Here is a 20,600-nt window from a genome sequence, read left to right as displayed (position 1 = left end):
TCAATCAATCTCCTCTGTGTTCGCAATCATTAGCTAACTCGCAACAGTTCGCCCCATTCATTCTGTCCACTCCCAATTCCGGGGGATTGATTTCACGGCGACCCCGCTTAATGAAAAGGTAATTGACGTGTATCTGACAGACATCCATTCTGGGGCAGTGACCATTGGCAGTGTTGAGTGCTGGTCTAGTCTTGTATGTGGTTTCCCTGTTCAACAGGTTATTTGGCACTACTAGACAGCCCACTGCATTTGTTGGCAAACACCTACACACACACACACACACACACACACACACACACACACACACACACACACACCAAAGCATTACTTATTCAGAATCTTTAAAGTTCACCGACAGACCTAAGGGGCACTCTCTACTGATCAGAGAACACTGGCTGTCTCCTTCTGATGACATAATAGTCAACTAAAAGACAGTGAAGGTTACAGACACTATTACAGGTGTCGTCGCCTGTGCTCTGGTGTCGTGGCCTGTGCTCTGGTGTCGTGGCCTGTGCTCTGGTGTCGTGGCCTGTGCTCTGGTGTCGTGGCCTGTGCTCTGGTGTCGTGACCTGTGCTCTGGTGTCGTCGCCTGTGCTCTGGTGTCGTCGCCTGTGCTCTGGTGTCGTGGCCTGTGCTCTGGTGTCGTCGCCTGTGCTCTCGTCGCCTGTGCTCTGGTGTCGCCTGTGCTCTGGTGTCGTCGCCTGTGCTCTGGTGTCGTCGCCTGTGCTCTGGTGTCGCGGCCTGTGCTCTGGTGTCGCCGCCTGTGCTCTGGTGTCGTCGCCTGTGCTCTGGCTATTCTTAGCGCCTGTTATTTGCTCAGACACAACTGCCAAAGACAAGAAGGGAGCGTGTATTTGCTTATGTAACCTTTATGTAGCCAGTTAAATCATTGGAAATGAGAATGAATTCTGTTCCAATAACGACCTGCTGGCCAGCGGAACAATGGAGTCCTGTGTTGCCCAGACAAACTGTGATCCATTTGGTTATTATTGTAGGACTTCCATGGCTATTACAACAGACTGACGTCTGGCAGTCCAAATGCACGTAACTGTTGGACAGGACTGGAATATTGGGGACAAAATGACTGCAAAGGCAATGACGCTTTTGTGAAGCTGCGTAGATTTATTTCTCATACATTACTATAATCGGCTTTTGGGATTAACATGGTTTTCTTCAACATGGAACTGAACTTTCAAAGAACTTAGAGGAGGGATGAAGTCATACTGTATTTTACATGTTTTTGTGGTTAAGATTTGGATAGGATCTTGTTCCAAGGTGTAATGTGTACCACAGTGAGTTGGTAGAAAGGAGACAGCTCTACCAACCTATTCACAAAACCATCTGGTGTTTGGGACTGGACTCCCTGTGGAAATAAACAATATTGAAAAGAGGTGTGTTTTTGGTGAAGTAAAATAAATCTTAGTCACCATGCTCACCGAATGTGTCTTTTAGGCATTAAAAGTACAAATGGAACTGAAATAGAATGGAAGCATTCTGTTCCTTCCCCATCTACAGCACATTTCAAACCCAAGAACAAAACAATGCACTTCATCTCATCAGTGAGAAACAATAGAAATGTCTGCTGATATACAATTCCACTGAGGCCATGAAATGATACATTATTATTGATGTGATGTTCCCCAGTGTATGTTCCCCACTTTTTTCACAGACAATTGTTTTATCTAGCTCCCCTTGCCACAGCAGCTAAATATCACTCTTTTGTCCATCCCTCTATTCTAACCTTTAATTTCATTAGCAGATTACACACTTCTTTATCAGCCCTACAATAAAGGAGGATGTTAATATCTTCTAATAGATATGCAATATAGCTCTCTCTCTCTCTCTCTCTCTCTCTGCCTTTCTCAATTCAATTGAAGGGTTTTATTGGCAGGGGAAACATTAGTTAACATTGCCAAAGCAAGTGAAATAGATAGTAGACAAAGGTGAAATAAACCATAAAAATGAACAGTAACCATTACACTCACAAAAGTTCCAAAAGAATAAAGACATTTCAAATATCATATCATAACTATGTACAATGTTATAATGATGTGCAAATAGTTAAAGTACAAAAGGGAAAATAAATAAACATAAATATAGGTTGTATTTAGAATGATGTTTGTTCTTCACCGGTTGCCCGTTTCTTGAGTTTGTACACCTTTCAAAGATTTCCTTCCTTTTGGGTCAGTCACGGTGGTCATGTATTCTACCACTGTGTACTCTCTGTTTAGGGCCAAATAGCATTCTAGTTTGCTCTGTTTTTTTCCCCGTAGATTCTTTCCAATGTGTCAAGTAATTATCTTTTTTATTTTCTAATGATTTGGTTGGGTCTAATTGTGTTGCTGTCCTGGGGTTCTGTGGGGTGTGTTTGTGAATAGAGCCCCAGGACCAGCTTGCTTAAGGGGCTCTTCTCCAGGTGAATTTCTTTGAAGGTGATGGCTTTGTTGTTGTCCTTTTAGGTGGTTGTAGAATTTAACGTCTCTTTTCTGGATTTTGATAATTAGCGGGTATCGGCCTAATTCTGCTCTACATGCATTAGTCGTTGTTTTACGTTGTACACAGAGGATATTTTTGCAGAATTCTGCATACTTTCTCTCAATTTGGCGTTTGTCCCATTTTGTGAATTATTGGTTGATGAGTGGACCCCAGACTTCACAACCATAAAGGACAATGGATTCTATTACTGATTCAAGTATTTTTAGCCAGCTCCTAATTGGTATGTAGAATTTTATGTTGCTTTTTATGGCATAGAAGGCCCTTCTTGCCTTGTCTCTCAAATTGTTCACAGCTTTGTGGAAGTTACCTATGGTGTTTAGGTTGAGGTATGTATAGTGTCTTGTGTGCTCTAGGGCAACAGTGTCTAGATGGAATTTGTATTCGTGGTCCTGGGAACTGGACCTTTTTTGGAACACCATTATTTTTGTCTAACATAATCTGTCCAGAAGATCTAGGTGCTGCTGTAGGCCCTCCTTGGTTGGGGACAGAAGCACTAGATCATCAGCAAACAGTAGGCATTTTCTTGATTCTTTCCTTGGTCTTTTCTTTACATTTTTATTTTCTATGGTGGAGGGTTAGCGCACGGTTAGTTTAGTACCCATTGTTTGTTTTTTTTAAGTTAGGGAAGAAGAGGACAGAGCTTTAGTTTCCTGGGGTTTTGAACGGTGTGGTGTACGCGATGGCTTCGCAGCCTAGCTCGGAAGAAACACTGTTGTTACAGCATGGATTCAAGTGTGTTCCTGAGATTGGAGTTAAGATGGAGGTTCTGCTCATGGTCGGCGAAAAGGTAGGAGCTGAATTTATACATTCCGCATCCAGAATGAACAAAGAGGTGGTTGTGTTCATAAAAATAGTACATTTGTTGGGTATGCTGATTGCTAGTGGAATATTTGTAAGAGATGTGTTGGTGCCGATTTCTCCTCTTTCGACTCCTTCAACTAGGGTGGTAGTTGCGAATCTGCCTCAGTATATTACGGATGATCAGATACGGAAAGAGCCGAGTTGGTTTGATAAGTTTGCTAGCATTTTTTGTGTACTGTTGGCAGGTTTTCAGAAGATGCCCTTAAGCATGTTGTTTCGTTCCAGAGGCAAGTGTTCATGTTTCTGACTAACAATTAGCAACATTTAAATGTGCATTTAAAGTGAGGCATGGGGAGGGGCTCTACGCGGGGTTTGCCAGCACAGATAGTCTACGGTGCTTTGAGTGTGGGGATTTGGGACATAAGAGCGCCCACATAAAGGCCATAGACATGGTGAGGGTACAACCACCAGTGGGGGAAATCGAGGTCAACGTGCAGGGGCCATGAGACGCAGGCAGTAGAGGCTGGGCCTAGTCATGCTATAGATCAGGGGTGGGCAATTCCAGTCCTCGAGGGCTTGATTGGTGTCACAGTTTTGCCCCAGCACCAGCTAACACAAATGTCATATTATGACTATGTACAATGTTATAATGATGTGCAAATAGTTAAAGTACAAAGGGGAAAATAAATAAACATAAATATAGGTTGTATTTAGAATGATGTTTGTTCTTCACCGGTTGCCCATTTCTTGTGCAAGGCTATGCTCACTGAGTTTGTACACCTTTCAAATATTTCTTTTCTTTTGGGTCAGACACTGTGGTCATGTATTCATGTATACCTGACTCCAATAATGACCTAATCCTGGTCTTCAGTTTAGAATGCAATTTGATTAATCAGCTGTGTTTGCTAGAGATAGAGTAAAAGTGTAACACCAATCATCAGGCCCTCGAGGACTGGAGTTGCCCACCCCTGCTATAGATGGTGGTGTGGATTCGGCTGGGCCTAGTCATGCTAGAAATGGTGTAGATGAGGATGGGTCTAGTCAGGTTATAGATGGTGTTGTAGATGAGGCTGGGCCTAGTCAGGTTATAGATGGTGGTGTAGATGAGGCTGGTACTAGTCAGGCTATGGATGGTGGTGTAGCTGAGGCTGGGTCTAGTCAAGTCATGGATGGTGTTGTAGATGAGGATGGGCCTAGTCAGGTTATGTCGAGTGGATGAGGAGAGTAAAGTGGGGAAGGGCAAGTGGCTAGGGGTGGTGGAGGAGGTTGTCAAGTGTAAGAGGAAAAGGGGGAGAAGAAAGGAGGTGGGGGGGAGGGGATAGGCTGGTGTGTTCAAAGGCACTAAGGATCCTTTGCCTGGTGTTAGGAGGAGGCTCCGAATTTAGATAAAGGGCAGCTGGTCAGGATGGGAGATGGAGATGAGGAGGAGGAAGATGAGTCTGAGGAAGAGGACAATGGGGAGGCTTTCTTTTCAGACTCCTCAACAATGGGTCCAGAGCTGACAGCCAGTCGGGGTCAAAGTGCACAGTGAGGGAACTGCCAAGGTTCCTGAATGAGACTAAAGGGGAAAAGGTTCATCTTGAAGCTTTTTTTGCGATCCGGGAAAGTTTTGTAAGATCAGTACAACATGCTATGAAAAATGAGGGGCATGGTGTCCTCTCACCCAGCAAACGTTTTAGCTTGAGGAAGTGGGTCACAACCATGCGTAAGGGTCTACCTTCAGATGCTTTTTAGATGAATAGTTCTTATCTGGCACTGGGATTTTTTTAGCTTTACAATTGGTCTCTGTCTTTACTGGCTTTTCTCCCACTTCTTATGGAGACTCGTCGGGTAGGCTCGCTCAATATAAATGGCGCCAAAGATGCGGGAAAGAGGAGTGTGTTGGGTGAATATGTAAAACAAAAATAGTACAGGTTTTGTTTCTGTCGGAGACGCGGGACACCCATGGCGCAGCGGTCTAAGGCACTGCATCTCAGTGCTAGAGGTGTCACTACAGACACCCTGGTGCAAATCCAGGCTGTATCACAACCAGCTGTGATTGGGAGTCCCATAGGGCGGAGCACAATTGGCCCAGTGTCATCCGGGTTTGGCCGGTGTATGCCATCATTGTAAATAAGAATATGTTCTTAACTGACTTGCCTAGTTAAATAAAGGTAAAATAAATAAAAAATGTTGTGAATGAAGTCAATTGGGGGCTCTGATGGAAAGGGGCAAGTGTGCTGAGCCATGGAAAAAATGTTAGTGCAGGGGTGGCAGTCCTGTTTGCACCGGATCTGACTGTAAAAATGTGTTCCTCGAAGGAGGTGTGTAGGGGGTAGACTACTTGTAGTAGAAGCAGAAATTAAAAACAGGGGTTTTGTCCTAATAAATGTGCATGTGCCTCACAAAGGGAGCGAGAGGGTGTCGTTTGGGTGTCTTAGAAAGGAAGTCTCACAGGTAGCGCATGAGGAGATACTGGTGGTCGGCGGGGACTGGAATTGTACGATAGATTTTACGAAAGATAGAAATGGGGAGGAACATCATTCAGGCTCAGTGGGGGTGATAAGCAACATCATTAAGCAGTTCGACCTGGTGGATGTTTGGAGATCTAGACATCACAAGACAGCATACATGGGTGAAGGTCTTTGGGACTAGGGTGAAAGTAGCCAGACAGAGCAATAGGCTGTTGGGCGCTACCATTCTCCCGGTGTGTTTTTCGGATCACCACATAACCGTGGCTCAGCTGTCTATTTAACCAGGGCCTCTGTAGGCATCCTATTGGAAGTTTAATGTAAAGCTTTTACAAGATGGCAGTTTTTGCTCAGGTTTCCAGACTTTTTGGGAAAGTTGTGGGCAGCACAGAGAGGAGTCTGAGTCAATTTTGGGATGCGGGAAAAGTCCAAATTCAGCTTTTCTGTCAACAGTATACAGCTCTCTCATCCTCAGAGGCTAGGAGAGTATTGGGGGAACTTGAGCGTAGTATCAGTGAAGTGGAAGTAGAGCTGGTGTGGGTGGCAAGGCAATGTAGGCCTCCAGGCTAATTTAGCTGAATTATGTAGGGACCTTGGCAGTTTTTTTCAAGGTTAAAGCAAAGGGAGCACTTGTAAGAGCTAGGTTCTCCATGCTCAAGGAGATGGATGCTCCCAGCTCCTTCTTCTTTGGTTTGGAAAGACAGAGCGATGAAGCCAAGGGTATGCATTGTCTACGGCTGTCTGATGGGCGGGTGACCTCTGTGGTGGGGAGATGCCGGAGCAGACTGTGGAGTTTTATACTGAGTTGTATAGGGCAGAATTGTGTGATCCTATGTGTGGTCAGGTTTTGTTTGCAGAACTCTGTAAGCTCTCTCTGGCACTGATGGATGAAATGGACATTCCTCTGTTGTCCCATGAACTGGCAGAGGCCATAACCCAGATGTCCCCCAGCCGAGCACCGGGGGTCGAAGGACTTCCAGAGGAGTTTTATTTTAAAAATTCTGGACAATAATAAAGACTCTATAGTACACAAGGACCAGACTTTTGCGTACCGGGTCACTCAATCGCAGACAACTTGTCCTTAATAAGGGACATGTTAGACTTATCAAGAGTTTCTAATGTGAACTCTGACTGGTCTCTTTAGACCAAGAGAAGGCTTTTGATAGAGTGGACCATGATAATCTGTTTAATGTGATGTTTGGGGAAAGGTTTTTGGTTATTGTGTGAAGATGTTGTATGCTGGGGCGTCATGTATGGTCAAGGTGGGAGTGGGGCTCAGTAGGCCAGTCTGAGTTAGACGGGGCATCAGACAATGATTCCCATCTATCGGGGCAGTTATATACACTAGCCATTGAGCCTTTTTTGGGCCTCCTATGCAGGAGACTGCAGGGAATGTGCTGGACAGACATATCAATGTTGGCGTATGCAGATGACGTTTCTGTGATGGGCAGGGATGGGCAGGATATGCAGCTACTAGAGACTAGTCTGAATGTATACGAGGGAGCTTTGTCAGCTAAGGTGACCTAGGGCAAGAGAAAGCCCTGTTATGTGGGGCATGGAGGGATAGCCCCCCCCTCTGCTTCCAGGGGTTTGCAGTGGGGTTGTGAAGGGCTTAACATTTTGGGGGTGTACCTGGGCTCACAGAGGTGGGTCAAGAAGAACTGGGAGTGGCTGTCACAGGCAGTGGTGTCAAGACTGGCCAGGTGGCTCCTGTCCCAAGTGTCATATAGCGGGAGGGTGCTGATAATCAACAACCTGGCAGCATCCTCCCTGTGGTATAAACTGGCCGTCCTCAACCCCCCCTGCCGGTCTGATCGAAGACCTGCAACGCAAGTTGGCAGATTTTTTTCTGGCACTCCACGAAAGAGGACAGGGCCTGGTGGAATTGGAGAGCAGGGTGGCTGCATTCCGACTATAGGCATCGCAGAGACTGCTGTACCATACTGAGGTCGGCTGGAGAGAACCAGCATGCGTGCTGCTGAGGAGAGCTGGTGGATTAGGGTTGGACTGGCAGATCTTCCTCATGAGGCTGGAGAGGCTGAGTACAGGAGGTCTCTCTGATTTTTTTCTCTGCAGTTCTGAGGGCCTTGCAGCTGCTAAGGGCTGTCGGTGTGGGAGGAGCCTATCTTCCACAATTCAGTCATACTTTTGAGATCGGTTCAATCGGCCACCCTGCAGAAGCGACTGATGGCAGCGGGTTTACAAAGGCTGGGTGACCTGCGGCTGCTGGGGGAGGAGGAGTGGAAAGGAAGTTCTGGCACAACAAAAATGACTACCATCTCTTAGGCTGTAGATATTCCAGACCACGTATTCACCCTGCACACCCTAATTGACAAACAAACAAACCAAAACAAAGGCAAAGTTTTCTCATGCTTTGTTGATTTCAAAAAAGCCTTTGAGTCAATGAGGGTCTGCTATACAAATTATTTGAAAGTGGTGTTGGGGGAAAAACATACAACATTATAAAATCCATGTACACACACACACATTTCTTTCCACAGGGCCATGTGGTGAGACAGGGATGCAGCTTAAGCCCCACCCTCTTCAACATACAGTATATATCAACGAATTGGCGAGGGAACTATAACAGTCTGCAGCACCTGGCCTCACCCTACTAGAATCTGAAGTCAAATGTCTACTGTTTGCTGATGATCTGGTGCTTCTGTCACCAACCAATGAGGGCTCACAGCAGCACCTAGATCTTCTGCACAGATTCTGCCAGACCTGGGCCCTGACAGTAAATCTCAGTAAGACAAAAATAATGTTGTTCCAAAAAGATCCAGTCGCCAGGACCAGAAACACAAATTCCATCTAGACACCGTTGCCCTAGAGCACACAACACACTATACATACCTCGACCTAAACATCAGTGCCACAGGTAACTTCCACAAAGCTGTGAACAATCTGAGACACAAGTCTGCTCACCAACCAATAATACACAAAATGGGACAAATACCAAATTGAGACTCTGCATGCAGAATTCTGTAAGAATATCCTCCGTGTACAATGTAAAACACCAACTAATGCATGCAGAGTAGTTTTAGGCCTATACCCGCTAATGATCAAAATCCAGAAAAGAGACGTTATAAATTCCACAACCACCTAAAAGGAAGCAATTTCCAAACCTTCCATAACAAAGCCATTACCTACAGAGAAATGAACCTGAAGAAAAGTCCCCTAAGCAAACATAAACAGACCCCACAGAGCCCCAGGACAGCAACACAATTACTCAACTAATCATGAGAAAACAAAAATATTACTTGACACATTAGAAAGAAAAAAACTGAGCAAACTAGAATGCTATTTGGCCCTAAACAGAGAGTACATTGTGGCAGAATACCTGACCACTGACTGACCCAATCTTTTTTTTGAAAACTCTGTTTATTACGTTTTACACACACACACACACACACACACACACACACACACACACACACACACACACACACACACACACACACACACACACACACACACACACACACACACACACACACACACACACACACAGACAAGACAAGACAAGACAACACAAAGCAATATAAATAATATACTCAACTAGAAAAAATACAAATAATACATTTAAAAAAAAAATAGCTTTAAAGATACCATACTTTAGACAAGTTAAACACACCAGGCCGAAGGCTACAAAGGTTAAAGGGCAATCTATAGTACAGGGACAGAGCAAACACCTCACCATTGTTCCTGTAAACAGTCAAGGGATAGGGGAGAAATGCAACCACTCACAGACAGTCATGGCCACAGACCGACCATCCACTGGACCAAAAATAAAACGTTTGCAATGCTTTAAAATAAAAAAAGGAATAATAATAATTTTATCTAGACGTGAACAAAATGTAAAAATATTTTTTTTTAAACAAGGAAAAACAAGCTCACATTTTAGCAAGATGAACAAGGCATCCGCAGGTCACAATCAATAAGCACATCAACCTTAATGCCCCCCCCCCAGAAAAAAAAACACAAAGAAAGGCTCATCCAACCCTTAAGTCACAGGGGGGTCAAATACAGACTTATTTTGGTTTTAATAGGAATGCCATCAGAGGATGGACTGTTTAACGTAAGACCGGAATGGAGCCCAAGCCTCATTAAACAGTTTGGGGTTCCCACGTGAATCTGATAGAATTTTTTCTAGTTTCAGAGAGCACAACACATCTCTCACCCAATATTTATAAGATGGGGGAGCTGCCATCTTCCAGTTCTGTAGTATTAGCCGTCTAGCTAAAAGAGTTGTATAAGCAACAGTGTCCGACTGGATTCTTGACAGGGGGGTACTTATGGGCAGTACTCCAAAAAGGGCTGTAAGGGGAGACGGATCTATAACAGTGTCATATATATCAGAGAAACATTTAAATATTCATTCCCAGAAACCTGACAGTTTATGACAGCTCCAAAACATATGCAACAGTGTGGCTGGTTCCATTTTATATCTGACACAGGTAGGATCAAAATCAGAGAATATTCTTCCAACTTTGGCCCCAGACCAGTGGATACGGTGAACCACCTTGAATTGAATGAGGCTGTGTCTAGTGCTAAAAGAGGACGAATGCACCCTGTGAAGCACAGATTCCCAGGTGTCTTCCCCAAGTTCCTCCCCCAAATCCTTTTGCCATCGAGTCTTTAAAGGCACCAAAGAAGGGTTCTGTAAGTCATGAATGATTGGATATACATCTGAAATTGCACCCCTAGGAAGCTTGTTCAGCTCCAAGATGGTCTCTATAGCTGTATTCGCAGGCCTATGGGGAAATTCAGGTGTGTTAGCTCTGACAAAGTTCCTAGTCTGGAGAAAAAGTGGGATTGGGGGAGGTTGAACTTTTCCTGTAGCTGAGCAAAAGAGGCAAATGTATCATCAAAGAATAACTGGGCTAGTGAGGAGAGGCCTAGTGAGTGCCAGATGGCAAAAGCTCCATCATTCAGAGATGGAGGAAATAAAATGTTATGATTAATTGGGCCTTATAGAGAAAAGCCTTGGAGGCTAAAGGCTGAACGGAACTGATTCCAAATTTTAAGAGACTGCTTTACAATTGGGTTGAATTGGGTTGACACACATTTTTCCTCGGGACACTGGGAGAGACGAGCACAACACAGAAGAAAGTGCAGCAGGTTTACACGATTCAGACTCCATCTGGACCCAGAGTGGTCTAGGGCCAGTAGGATCAGTCTGCAGCCAGTACAGAAGCGCTCTGAAATTTGCAGCCCAATAGTATGTCTGAAAATTTGGTAGAGCTAAACCCCCAATGACTTAGGCTTCTGTAAATGTTTGCTACCAATCGGTGGTACCTTGCCATCCCAAATAAAATGCATGAATGTTTGATCCAGTGAAATAAATCCAGTGACATTAATCCTTCCATTAAGAGAATGAGTAAAAGATTGTTTCAAACTGTGCTAGAGCAACAAAGATTTCCTGAATTTTTTTTAAATATTTCCTTGTCACTTTAACTCCCAAGTAGGTGAATTGATCCCGGACAATCCTAAACTGAGAACTTGTAAAAGAGCACTTTAAAGCACCCTTGTTTACAGGAAAAAGCTCACTCTTGCCTAGATTCAGCTTGTATCCTGAGATTGTTCAAAACTTTTTATGAACAGATAAGGCACGTGGCAATGAGGTATCAGGGTTAGAGATAAACTAAAGGAGGTCATCAGCATATAGCGAGACTTTCTGCTCTAAGCCAGTCCTGATTATTCCTTGAATGGCATCATTAGAGCATAGTGCAATGGCGAGAGGCTCGATTGCCAAAGCAAACAACAAGATGGAGAGTGGACAACCCTGTCTGTATCCGCGGTGCAAGGGAAAATAGGACAAGTTGTTACTCCGTACTGAAGCCAAGGGGGAAAAATAAAGAATCTTTATCCACGCAATGAATTTGGGGCCAAAGCCAAATCTCTAAAGGGCAGCTGTTAGGTAATCCCACTCAACGCGGTCAAACGCTTTTTCCGCATCAAGTGAGACCACCACCTCCGGGTCCTCCGACGCTGGGGAGTACAGTATATTCATAAGGCGCATAATATTGAAAAACAAATGCCTATTTCTCACAAAGCCAGTCTGGTCAGAGTGTATTACTTGGTGCAGCGAGCCTTCCATACGGATGGCTAAAAGCTTGGCTAGGATTTTGTAATCACAGTTTAAAAGCGAGATTGGGCGATAGGATCCACATTCCAGGGGGTCTTTGTTTTTCTTTAATAGTAATGAAATTGAAGCCTGATAAAGACTAGGCGGTAGCTTTGAGGTATTAAGGCACTCTGCAAATAGTCGAGACAAGAATGGCCAAAGCAGACCAGAAAACGTCCTGTAAAAACTCTGCAAATAGTCGAGACAAAAATGGCCAAAGCAAACCAGAAAACGTCCTGTAAAATTCTGTTGGAAAACCGTCCGGAGCCGGTGATTTACCACTTTTCATTGCGGACACTGCTTTTGCAATCTCCTCAGGTGTAAATTCTTCTTCTAGACAGTCATGGGAGTCTGTATCAATTGAAGGCATATTCAAGCCATTAAAGAAGGAATCAATCAGCAAAGGGTCTTGAGGGGATTCAGAGGTGTATAGGGCAGAGTAAAATTGTTTGAATTGATCATTGATCTCTTTATGTATAACTGTGGTGGCACCAGACGGGGTCCTTATTTGTGGGATTAAACGTGAGGCCTCAGATTTACGGATCTGATGTGCAAGGAGTTTACTGGCCTTGTCGCCTTGTTCATACACTCTGTACCGAGCTCGCAAGAGTAACTGTTCAGCTTGCCTGGTAGAAAGCTCATCAAATTCAGATTGGAGTAGTTGGCGCTGTTTATGCAGATCAGAGGAAGGATCTGTAGGATACTTCTCATCCAATGTGGCTATGGACTCGCTCAGGTCCTGAAGTCGCTGAGAGCGAACTCTGTTTTGGTTGGCTGTATAAGAAATAATTTGGCCATGTAGGTATGCTTTGAGAGACTCCCATATGGTAGAGCAGGACATACCTGGTGTTGAATTAGTTTCTAGGAATAAGGTGATTTCAGAATAAATGAAATTGACAAACTCCTTATCTGAGAGTAAAATGGGGTTAAGACGCCATTGATAACACATAGGAGGTCGCTGGGGAAACTCTAGTTCAAACACTAATGGTGAATGGTCAGAAATAACAAAACTCTCGTAAGTAGACTGCCGAAGGTTAGGCAGAAGTTTTTTGTCCAAAAATAAGTCATCAATCCGGGAGTTTGTTTGATGAACATGAGAATAAAAGGAATACTGTCTATCTGTAGGATGTAGGAAATGCCAGGCCTCAAACATTGAAGAAAGGATCATCTGAAGAAAGAATTAAATAAGTAGGGCACATTTAGATGGGCCTGTAGTTGCTCGTGAGGACTTGTCAAGAACTGGGGACATTTTACAGTTGAAATCCCCCCCGAAAATCAACAATTGAGAATCTAAATTGGGTATAGCAGACAAAAAGGAAGAAATGAAACTTGTGTCATCCCAATTAGGAGCATAAACACTAGCCAAATCAAGAGGGGTAGAAAACAGTTTACCGGTTACTATGACGTATCGTCCCTTAGGATCAGCAATAACCTCAAAAGCTACAAAGGGAGTAGCTTTATCAACCAAAATGGCAGCACCTCCTGATTTACTATGAAAGTTAGAGTGGAACACTTGACCAACCCAGTCCCTACGCATCCTAAAATGCTCACCAGTCCTCAAGTGAGTCTCTTGTATAAATGCAACATTTGCATTCAAACCCTTTAAGTGTGTCAACACCCTCTTACGCTTCACCGGGTTATTAACCCCTTTGATGTTCCACGAAATGTACTTGATCGCATTATTTCGCCCCCCCTGGGCATTCCAGTTATACAACCCTGTCATTAGAGCATAGAATGGAAAAGCAATGAGTGCCCAAAAACCCCAGAATAACTTGTCTCAGAGTAATAATGTACGGTGGAAAATGTTTGGAAAAAGTACAGAAAAAAACCCTAAAAAGACAGAATGACAACATTATAACTGAACAATACAACCGGTAATGGGGGTGTTGTGAGACGGTAATGGGGGTGTTTGAGCGGCCAAAGGGGGAGGGGCCACCAATGTTTCCGCCACTGAAGGTGACGGCAGAGACTGGGGACTGGCAAGGGGGATGGAGGACTTGTTGGATTTTAACACTCCGAGCCTCTGAGGGGGTGGGAGGCAAAGCCTTCTACAAGCTCTGCATTAAGGTGAGGAACATTAGGAGCCTAACAGGAGTAAAGGCACATCAGTGGCAGGGAGTATGTGGGGTGGAGAGTATGGTGGGTTTTAGATGGAGGGGGCTCTACAAACTCCCAGTACCAAAGAGGTCAGGGGACCTCCAGTGGAGGGTTCTACATGGAGCCTGGCCACTAGTAGCTGGTTGGCAAATGTGGGTTGTTGAATTTTCTGTTTGCTCAGGCAAAGTTGGCTATTTGGCTAACAAGGAGGAGCAGGGTCAACGGTGGGGGGATAACAGACCCTTTACTACCCTTTACTATAATGGGATGGTCTCTGCACGCCTTAGGGTGGAATTTGAGTTCTATAAAATTATTAAAAAGTGTGGAGATGTTTCAGAAGATATAGTGTGTTTAGCTGGGGAAGATGGGTTGGATATATGATTGTAGAAGTAGTTAGGTTTTGATTATTGAGATGTATGCTGTTGTTTTGTATCGTGGGGTAGAGGGCAAGGTGAATATACAGCACCAGGGATATTTGTTTTTTGAAGGTGGGTGGGGGTGGTGGGGGTGGTGAGGTTTTAATGAAATGAGGATGTATCCTTAAAGAAAGACAAAAAGTCAAGTCTCTCTCTCTCTCCCCCTTCTTTCTCTCTCTCTCTTTCTTCCTATCTGCTCCTATCTGCTCCCCACCCCCCCCCTCTCTCTCTCTCTCTCTCCCTGCTCCCCCCCTCTCTCTCTCTCTCTCTCTGCTCCCCCCCTCTCTCTCTCTCTCTCTCTGCTCCCCCCCCCCTCTCTCTCTCTCCCTCTCTCTCTCTCCCTCTCTCTGCCCCCTCCCCCTCTCTCTATCTTTCTCTGCTCCCCCTCTCTCTCTCTCTCTGCTCCCCCCCTCTCTCTCTCTCCATTCACCAGAGTATTTCTCTCATTGAGATGTCTTCCAATTTAGACCGTCGACTGGGTTCAGTTACCAATAAGAGAAGGGCAGATGCTATTTCAGTTCCCGCCAAAGCAGTGACACATCAAGCCTTCTCTCTCCTGTTGTTAAAATGCTCTTAGCATTTTTTAAATTAGCCGGAAATGTAACCATTACATGGCTCATATCACCTGTGGTTTTGAATGTCACATCATTTCTTTCCAGTTAGCCCGTACGGCCGGGCCGTCATTTGTAATACATTGCTATCGAAATTCTGCACTGTTTTTTATACAAATGGACATTTGTATATGAGTAACTATGTGTGTGTATGTGAATATTTATTTCTCTCTCTCATCATTCATCATCCATTTCCCAGCTAAAGTATGTGTTTTGTCCCTTGTGGATTATACTTTTAAAAAATCATACTGTCTTTTTATTTATATATCTCCTTATTTGGATCTCAGAGTGTCCATATCTACATATCTATAGTGACTACATTATTATTTATTACCCTTGTGGATATACCGTACATGAGTATATGGTTTAGTCAAACTTCGTGTTTGTGTATAGTTATCTCTCCCTCCATCCGCCTCAACTTTCTCCCCCCTATTCAAACTCCCTCCCTGTATTCCATCTCTCTCGATCTCTCTCCTCCTCTATCCTTCGTTCTTTTCTATTTACCTCCAACATAGTTCTAAGTATTTTCTTCCTCCTCTCTGTATTTTCCCCAGGTGCGTAATGTGACGGTGGATGGAGGGTTTGGGTCCTGGTCAGGCTGGGGGGCCTGTAGCAATACTGATGGAGGCAGTGCTGGGTCCTGTCTGTGTCGGACCAGGGCGTGTGATAACCCCACACCCCAGTGTGGGGGTCAGTCCTGTCATGGACTCAACGTGGAGGTGGCCAACTGCTCCAGGTATCTATCTATCTATCTATCTATCTATCTATCTATCTATCTATCTATCTATCTATCTATCTGTCTATCTGTCTATCTGTCTATCTGTCTATCTGTCTATCTATCTGTCTATCTGTCTATCTGTCTATCTGTCTATCTGTCTATCTATCTATCTATCTGTCTGTCTGTCTGTCTGTCTGTCTGTCTGTCTGTCTGTCTGTCTGTCTGTCTGTCTGTCTGTCTGTCTGTCTGTCTGTCTGTCTGTCTGTCTGTCTGTCTGTCTGTCTGTCTGTCTGTCTGTCTGTCTGTCTGTCTGTCTGTCTGTCTGTCTGTCTGTCTGTCTGTCTGTCTGTCTGTCTGTCTGTCTGTCTGTCTGTCTGTCTGTCTGTCTGTCTGTCTGTCTGTCTGTCTGTCTGTCTGTCTGTCTGTCTGTCTGTCTGTCTGTCTGTCTGTCTGTCTGTCTGTCTGTCTGTCTGTCTGTCTGTCTGTCTGTCTGTCTGTCTGTCTGTCTGTCTGTCTGTCTGTCTTTTCATTTGTATTTGTCAATCTGCCCTTTTCTCACAAAGACACCACAAGCTTACAGTTCATGTTATGGATAATACATGAAATAGAGTATATATTTCATTCGACAACAGAAAGATTTTCCCAATAGCAAGCATTCTATCTTTCTCCAGCGCCTCTCTCGTTGTGTGGGTAACCCTGTGGTCTGTGTTTCTCTATAGGAATGGAGCGTGGACCCCCTGGACTCTGTGGGCTCCCTGCAGTACCAGTTGTGGCATTGGCTTCCAGGTCCGCCAGAGGTCCTGCAGCAACCCCACCCCGCGCCACGGAGGACGTGTGTGTGTGGGGCAGAACCGAGAGGAGAGGTACAGGACTCACACACATAAATTCATACACATGTACACACGCACATAGCCACTTATACTCAACCGTAAATCCACACAAGATCACCTCATACGGTCCCCTTGCTGGTGTGAGTGTCACAGAAGTCTTGAGTCCTTCATCTAGCCAGTCATACATTATAATGTAAAATGTATGGCTGGAAGAAATTACTCGCTGTTGTCATAATCACTTCTGTCCGACTCTGACAGCCAATTAAGAGAGAGAGGGATGTTTCAGAGCCTGGTAATTATCTGAGCTCCACACAGACGAGGGAAGCTGCATTCCTTCTGAAGCTCTGGATCCTCTGCTTTGGTCTGGAATAATCACCTCCAAAAAATATGTTTTGAAGGTTTCTAAGCAACCGATGTGGCCCTCTGAAATATGGGATTTGCAGAGAAAGAAAGTGAGAGAAGAAAAATAAAAGTGAGAGAACATGAAACAGTGCAGGTAGAGAAGGTCAACACTTCTACAGGTTGTTTGAAGTGAAACTTCTTTACCTGAAACTTTACAACAAAGTAAATAATAATATGAGAATAACTTCAGACAGATTCCTTAGTGTCTGGGTACTTTGTTCCTCTATATGTCATTTATACATGGTCCATTTCATCATAGTGAAACATGGGGGACTTGGGCATTATTTACAGTGCCTTGCGAAAGTATTCGGCCCCCTTGAACTTTGCGACCTTTTGCCACATTTCAGGCTTCAAACATAAAGGTATAAAACTGTATTTTTTTGTGAAGAATCAACAACAAGTGGGACACAATCATGAAGTGGAACGACATTTATTGGATATTTCAAACTTTTTTAACAAATCAAAAACTGAAAAATTGGGCGTGCAAAATTATTCAGCCCCTTTACTTTCAGTGCAGCAAACTCTCTCCAGAAGTTCAGTGAGGATCTCTGAATGATCTAATGTTGACCTAAATGACTAATGATGATAAATACAATCCACCTGTGTGTAATCAAGTCTCCGTATAAATGCACCTGCACTGTGATAGTCTCAGAGGTCCGTTAAAAGCGCAGAGAGCATCATGAAGAACAAGGAACACACCAGGCAGGTCCGAGATACTGTTGTGAAGAAGTTTAAAGCCGGATTTGGATACAAAAAGATTTCCCAAGCTTTAAACATCCCAAGGAGCACTGTGCAAGCGATAATATTGAAATGGAAGGAGTATCAGACCACTGCAAATCTACCAAGACCTGGCCGTCCCTCAAAACTTTCAGCTCATACAAGGAGAAGACTGATCAGAGATGCAGCCAAGAGGCCCATGATCACTCTGGATGAACTGCAGAGATCTACAGCTGAGGTGGGAGACTCTGTCCATAGGACAACAATCAGTCGTATATTGCACAAATCTGGCCTTTATGGAAGAGTGGCAAGAAGAAAGCCATTTCTTAAAGATATCCATAAAAAGTGTTGTTTAAAGTTTGCCACAAGCCACCTGGGAGACACACCAAACATGTGGAAGAAGGTGCTCTGGTCAGATGAAACCAAAATTGAACTTTTTGGCAACAATGCAAAACGTTATGTTTGGCGTAAAAGCAACACAGCTCATCACCCTGAACACACCATCCCCACTGTCAAACATGGTGGTGGCAGCATCATGGTTTGGGCCTGCTTTTCTTCAGCAGGGACAGGGAAGATGGTTAAAATTGATGGGAAGATGGATGGAGCCAAATACAGGACCAATCTGGAAGAAAACCTGATGGAGTCTGCAAAAGACCTGAGACTGGGACGGAGATTTGTCTTCCAACAAGACAATGATCCAAAACATAAAGCAAAATCTACAATGGAATGGTTCAAAAATAAACATATCCAGGTGTTAGAATGGCCAAGTCAAAGTCCAGACCTGAATCCAATCGAGAATCTATGGAAAGAACTGAAAACTGCTGTTCACAAATGCTCTCCATCCAACCTCACTGAGCTCGAGCTGTTTTGCAAGGAGGAATGGGAAAAAATGTCAGTCTCTCGATGTGCAAAACTGATAGAGACATACCCCAAGCGACTTACAGCTGTAATCGCAGCAAAAGGTGGCGCTACTTTCGCAAGGCACTGTATATGAGACTCCAGCTTCTTTTAGCTACCCAGACATCATGCTGCTAATTTCATTGACCACCTCTGGAGGGAGGTAAAGAGGGAGGGGGATAGATAGCGAGAGAGAGCGACACACACACCGAGAGCATGAGCTCCTGAGTTCTCCTGAAAAAAATATAGAATTAGAGTTGGATAAATGTAGATAAACCTGAATTTTTTTTGCAAGGACTAATACAGGATACTAACCTCAACATCAAAACCTTCAATCCAAATCACAATTCCACACCAAAAACCTTGATTTAAGACAAAATGACCTGAATGGACTATTACTACCAAGGACTATCAAGAAAAAAACTTCTAACAAACCAAAACCTGCAGAAGAAACACAGCGGAACCTGGAAATTCCATCTGCAACAACACTGAGTGAGTAAAGTTCAGTCTGAACTTACTTCTGAAGGCTAAAAGAAAAAGACAATAATCTGGAGGGAATTGTGTTATGTAAATAAGGCTAAAGTACCAAGCTGCTAGGAAAGAAACTGAACTGATCAATTATCACTTAAGTGTGAAGTGAGAGGAGTGAAAACTCTTGAGCCTAACAATGGCAGGAGAGTTCCCCAGCTCCCCCATCCACCTAAATGTAGAGGTTTTTGAAGCCCCCATTGCTTATCCCTGTCCAGAGGTTATTAGAATACAGTACCCCATGGATATTAAAAATACACTGCAAGGAATAAGTACAAAAAAAGCTCCTCAAGAACAATCCAGAGGCACTATTTGCTGACTGCTACAAAGAGGGGAACATAAGCAACTTAATTTTCCACACAGACCCTCCCCTGGCATGGCACAGTGCTACAAAGGCACACTAGCCCTATGTCAAGAGACGGCAGTCTTAGAGAGCTGGCTGCTCTACTGAGGTGAGAGAACTTAGAGGCACACATGACACTGAATGAAGAAGTGAACGCTGAGGTGTGACAGAGAGCAGGACACTCCCACAGAGAAGCCAGACTCCGACTCCAACACAAAAATGGGACAGACAACACAACCACCAACCCCTCCTAACAGCCCCCCTGTCAGCTCCCCTGATTGCTGTCTTGACAACCCCAACACGTCCACTGAGAACATACAAAAGCCAGAGATTGTGCTCCTCATTGACTCAAATGGCAAATACATTCAAGAGGGTCAACTTTTTCACAAACACACAGTTGCTAAACTCTGGTGACCAAACACTAGGCATGCCCTGGAGCTGTTGTCAGGGGACAGACTAGGGTCCCCAGCCACATCATAATTCACATGGGCACAAATGACCTGAGGACGCAGCAGGAAAGGATGGCCACAGCACTCAAGGGAGTGATTGAAAAAACATCTTCCACTTTCCCCAAAGCACAAGTGGTTATCTCCACCCTGCTACCACAAAAATACTTTCACCCTGCCACCATACAGCAGGTGAATGCAAGCATTTCACAAGACTGTGCCTCAAAACCTAATGTATACCTGGCCCACCACTCTACCCTGGACTTTACAACCAGGTCTACCTCTACAAGGCAGCCATCCCATTGTTTGCCAGGACCCTGAAGGACCCTCAACCGTAGCTCCAGCCCCTCACACAGGAGCAACAGAGAATGGACACCCCTCCGAGACCAGCGAGACACCCTCCCAGACCTGCAAGACCCCCACCTGAAGGACCTGCCCTGAGACAACCCATGCCAAGAGGAACTACACCCAGACCACAGCATCACCAGCCACACCCCAACCAGCTAAGACCACCCCAAGCAAACCTTGGCCACACTCTATATAGGCCCCCACATATCAGACTTATGCCCCTTCTGTCCACCCCATGCCCCATGCCCCTGCGACAAGGACCTCAACATGACAGCTGGACATATGCCCAAGCCGTGAGCAGAGCAACAGGCCCAAACCACAATATTACACCCGCCCATATCTCATTCTGCGACCTAAGAGGTATGTATCAGAT

At 44.6% G+C, this 20,600-nt stretch overlaps 1 protein-coding gene across 3 annotated transcripts in view; it reads left to right on the top strand.

Moving 5' to 3' along the window:
- sema5a (sema domain, seven thrombospondin repeats (type 1 and type 1-like), transmembrane domain (TM) and short cytoplasmic domain, (semaphorin) 5A) overlaps positions 1-20,600 on the top strand; it is a 202,208-nt gene that overhangs the window by 120,095 nt on the left and 61,513 nt on the right. For all 3 annotated transcript variants that reach the window (XM_042298964.1, XM_042298963.1, XM_042298965.1), the window contains 2 exons: positions 15,553-15,734; positions 16,436-16,579. In XM_042298964.1, the coding sequence (XP_042154898.1) occupies positions 15,553-15,734; positions 16,436-16,579 (326 nt within the window). The remainder of the gene's footprint in view (positions 1-15,552; positions 15,735-16,435; positions 16,580-20,600) is intronic.

The sequence above is a fragment of the Oncorhynchus tshawytscha genome, linkage group LG16 (genome assembly GCF_018296145.1).
Source record: "Oncorhynchus tshawytscha isolate Ot180627B linkage group LG16, Otsh_v2.0, whole genome shotgun sequence".
Classification (NCBI taxonomy): domain Eukaryota; kingdom Metazoa; phylum Chordata; class Actinopteri; order Salmoniformes; family Salmonidae; genus Oncorhynchus; species Oncorhynchus tshawytscha.
This window is presented reverse-complemented; position numbering and strand designations above follow the sequence as displayed.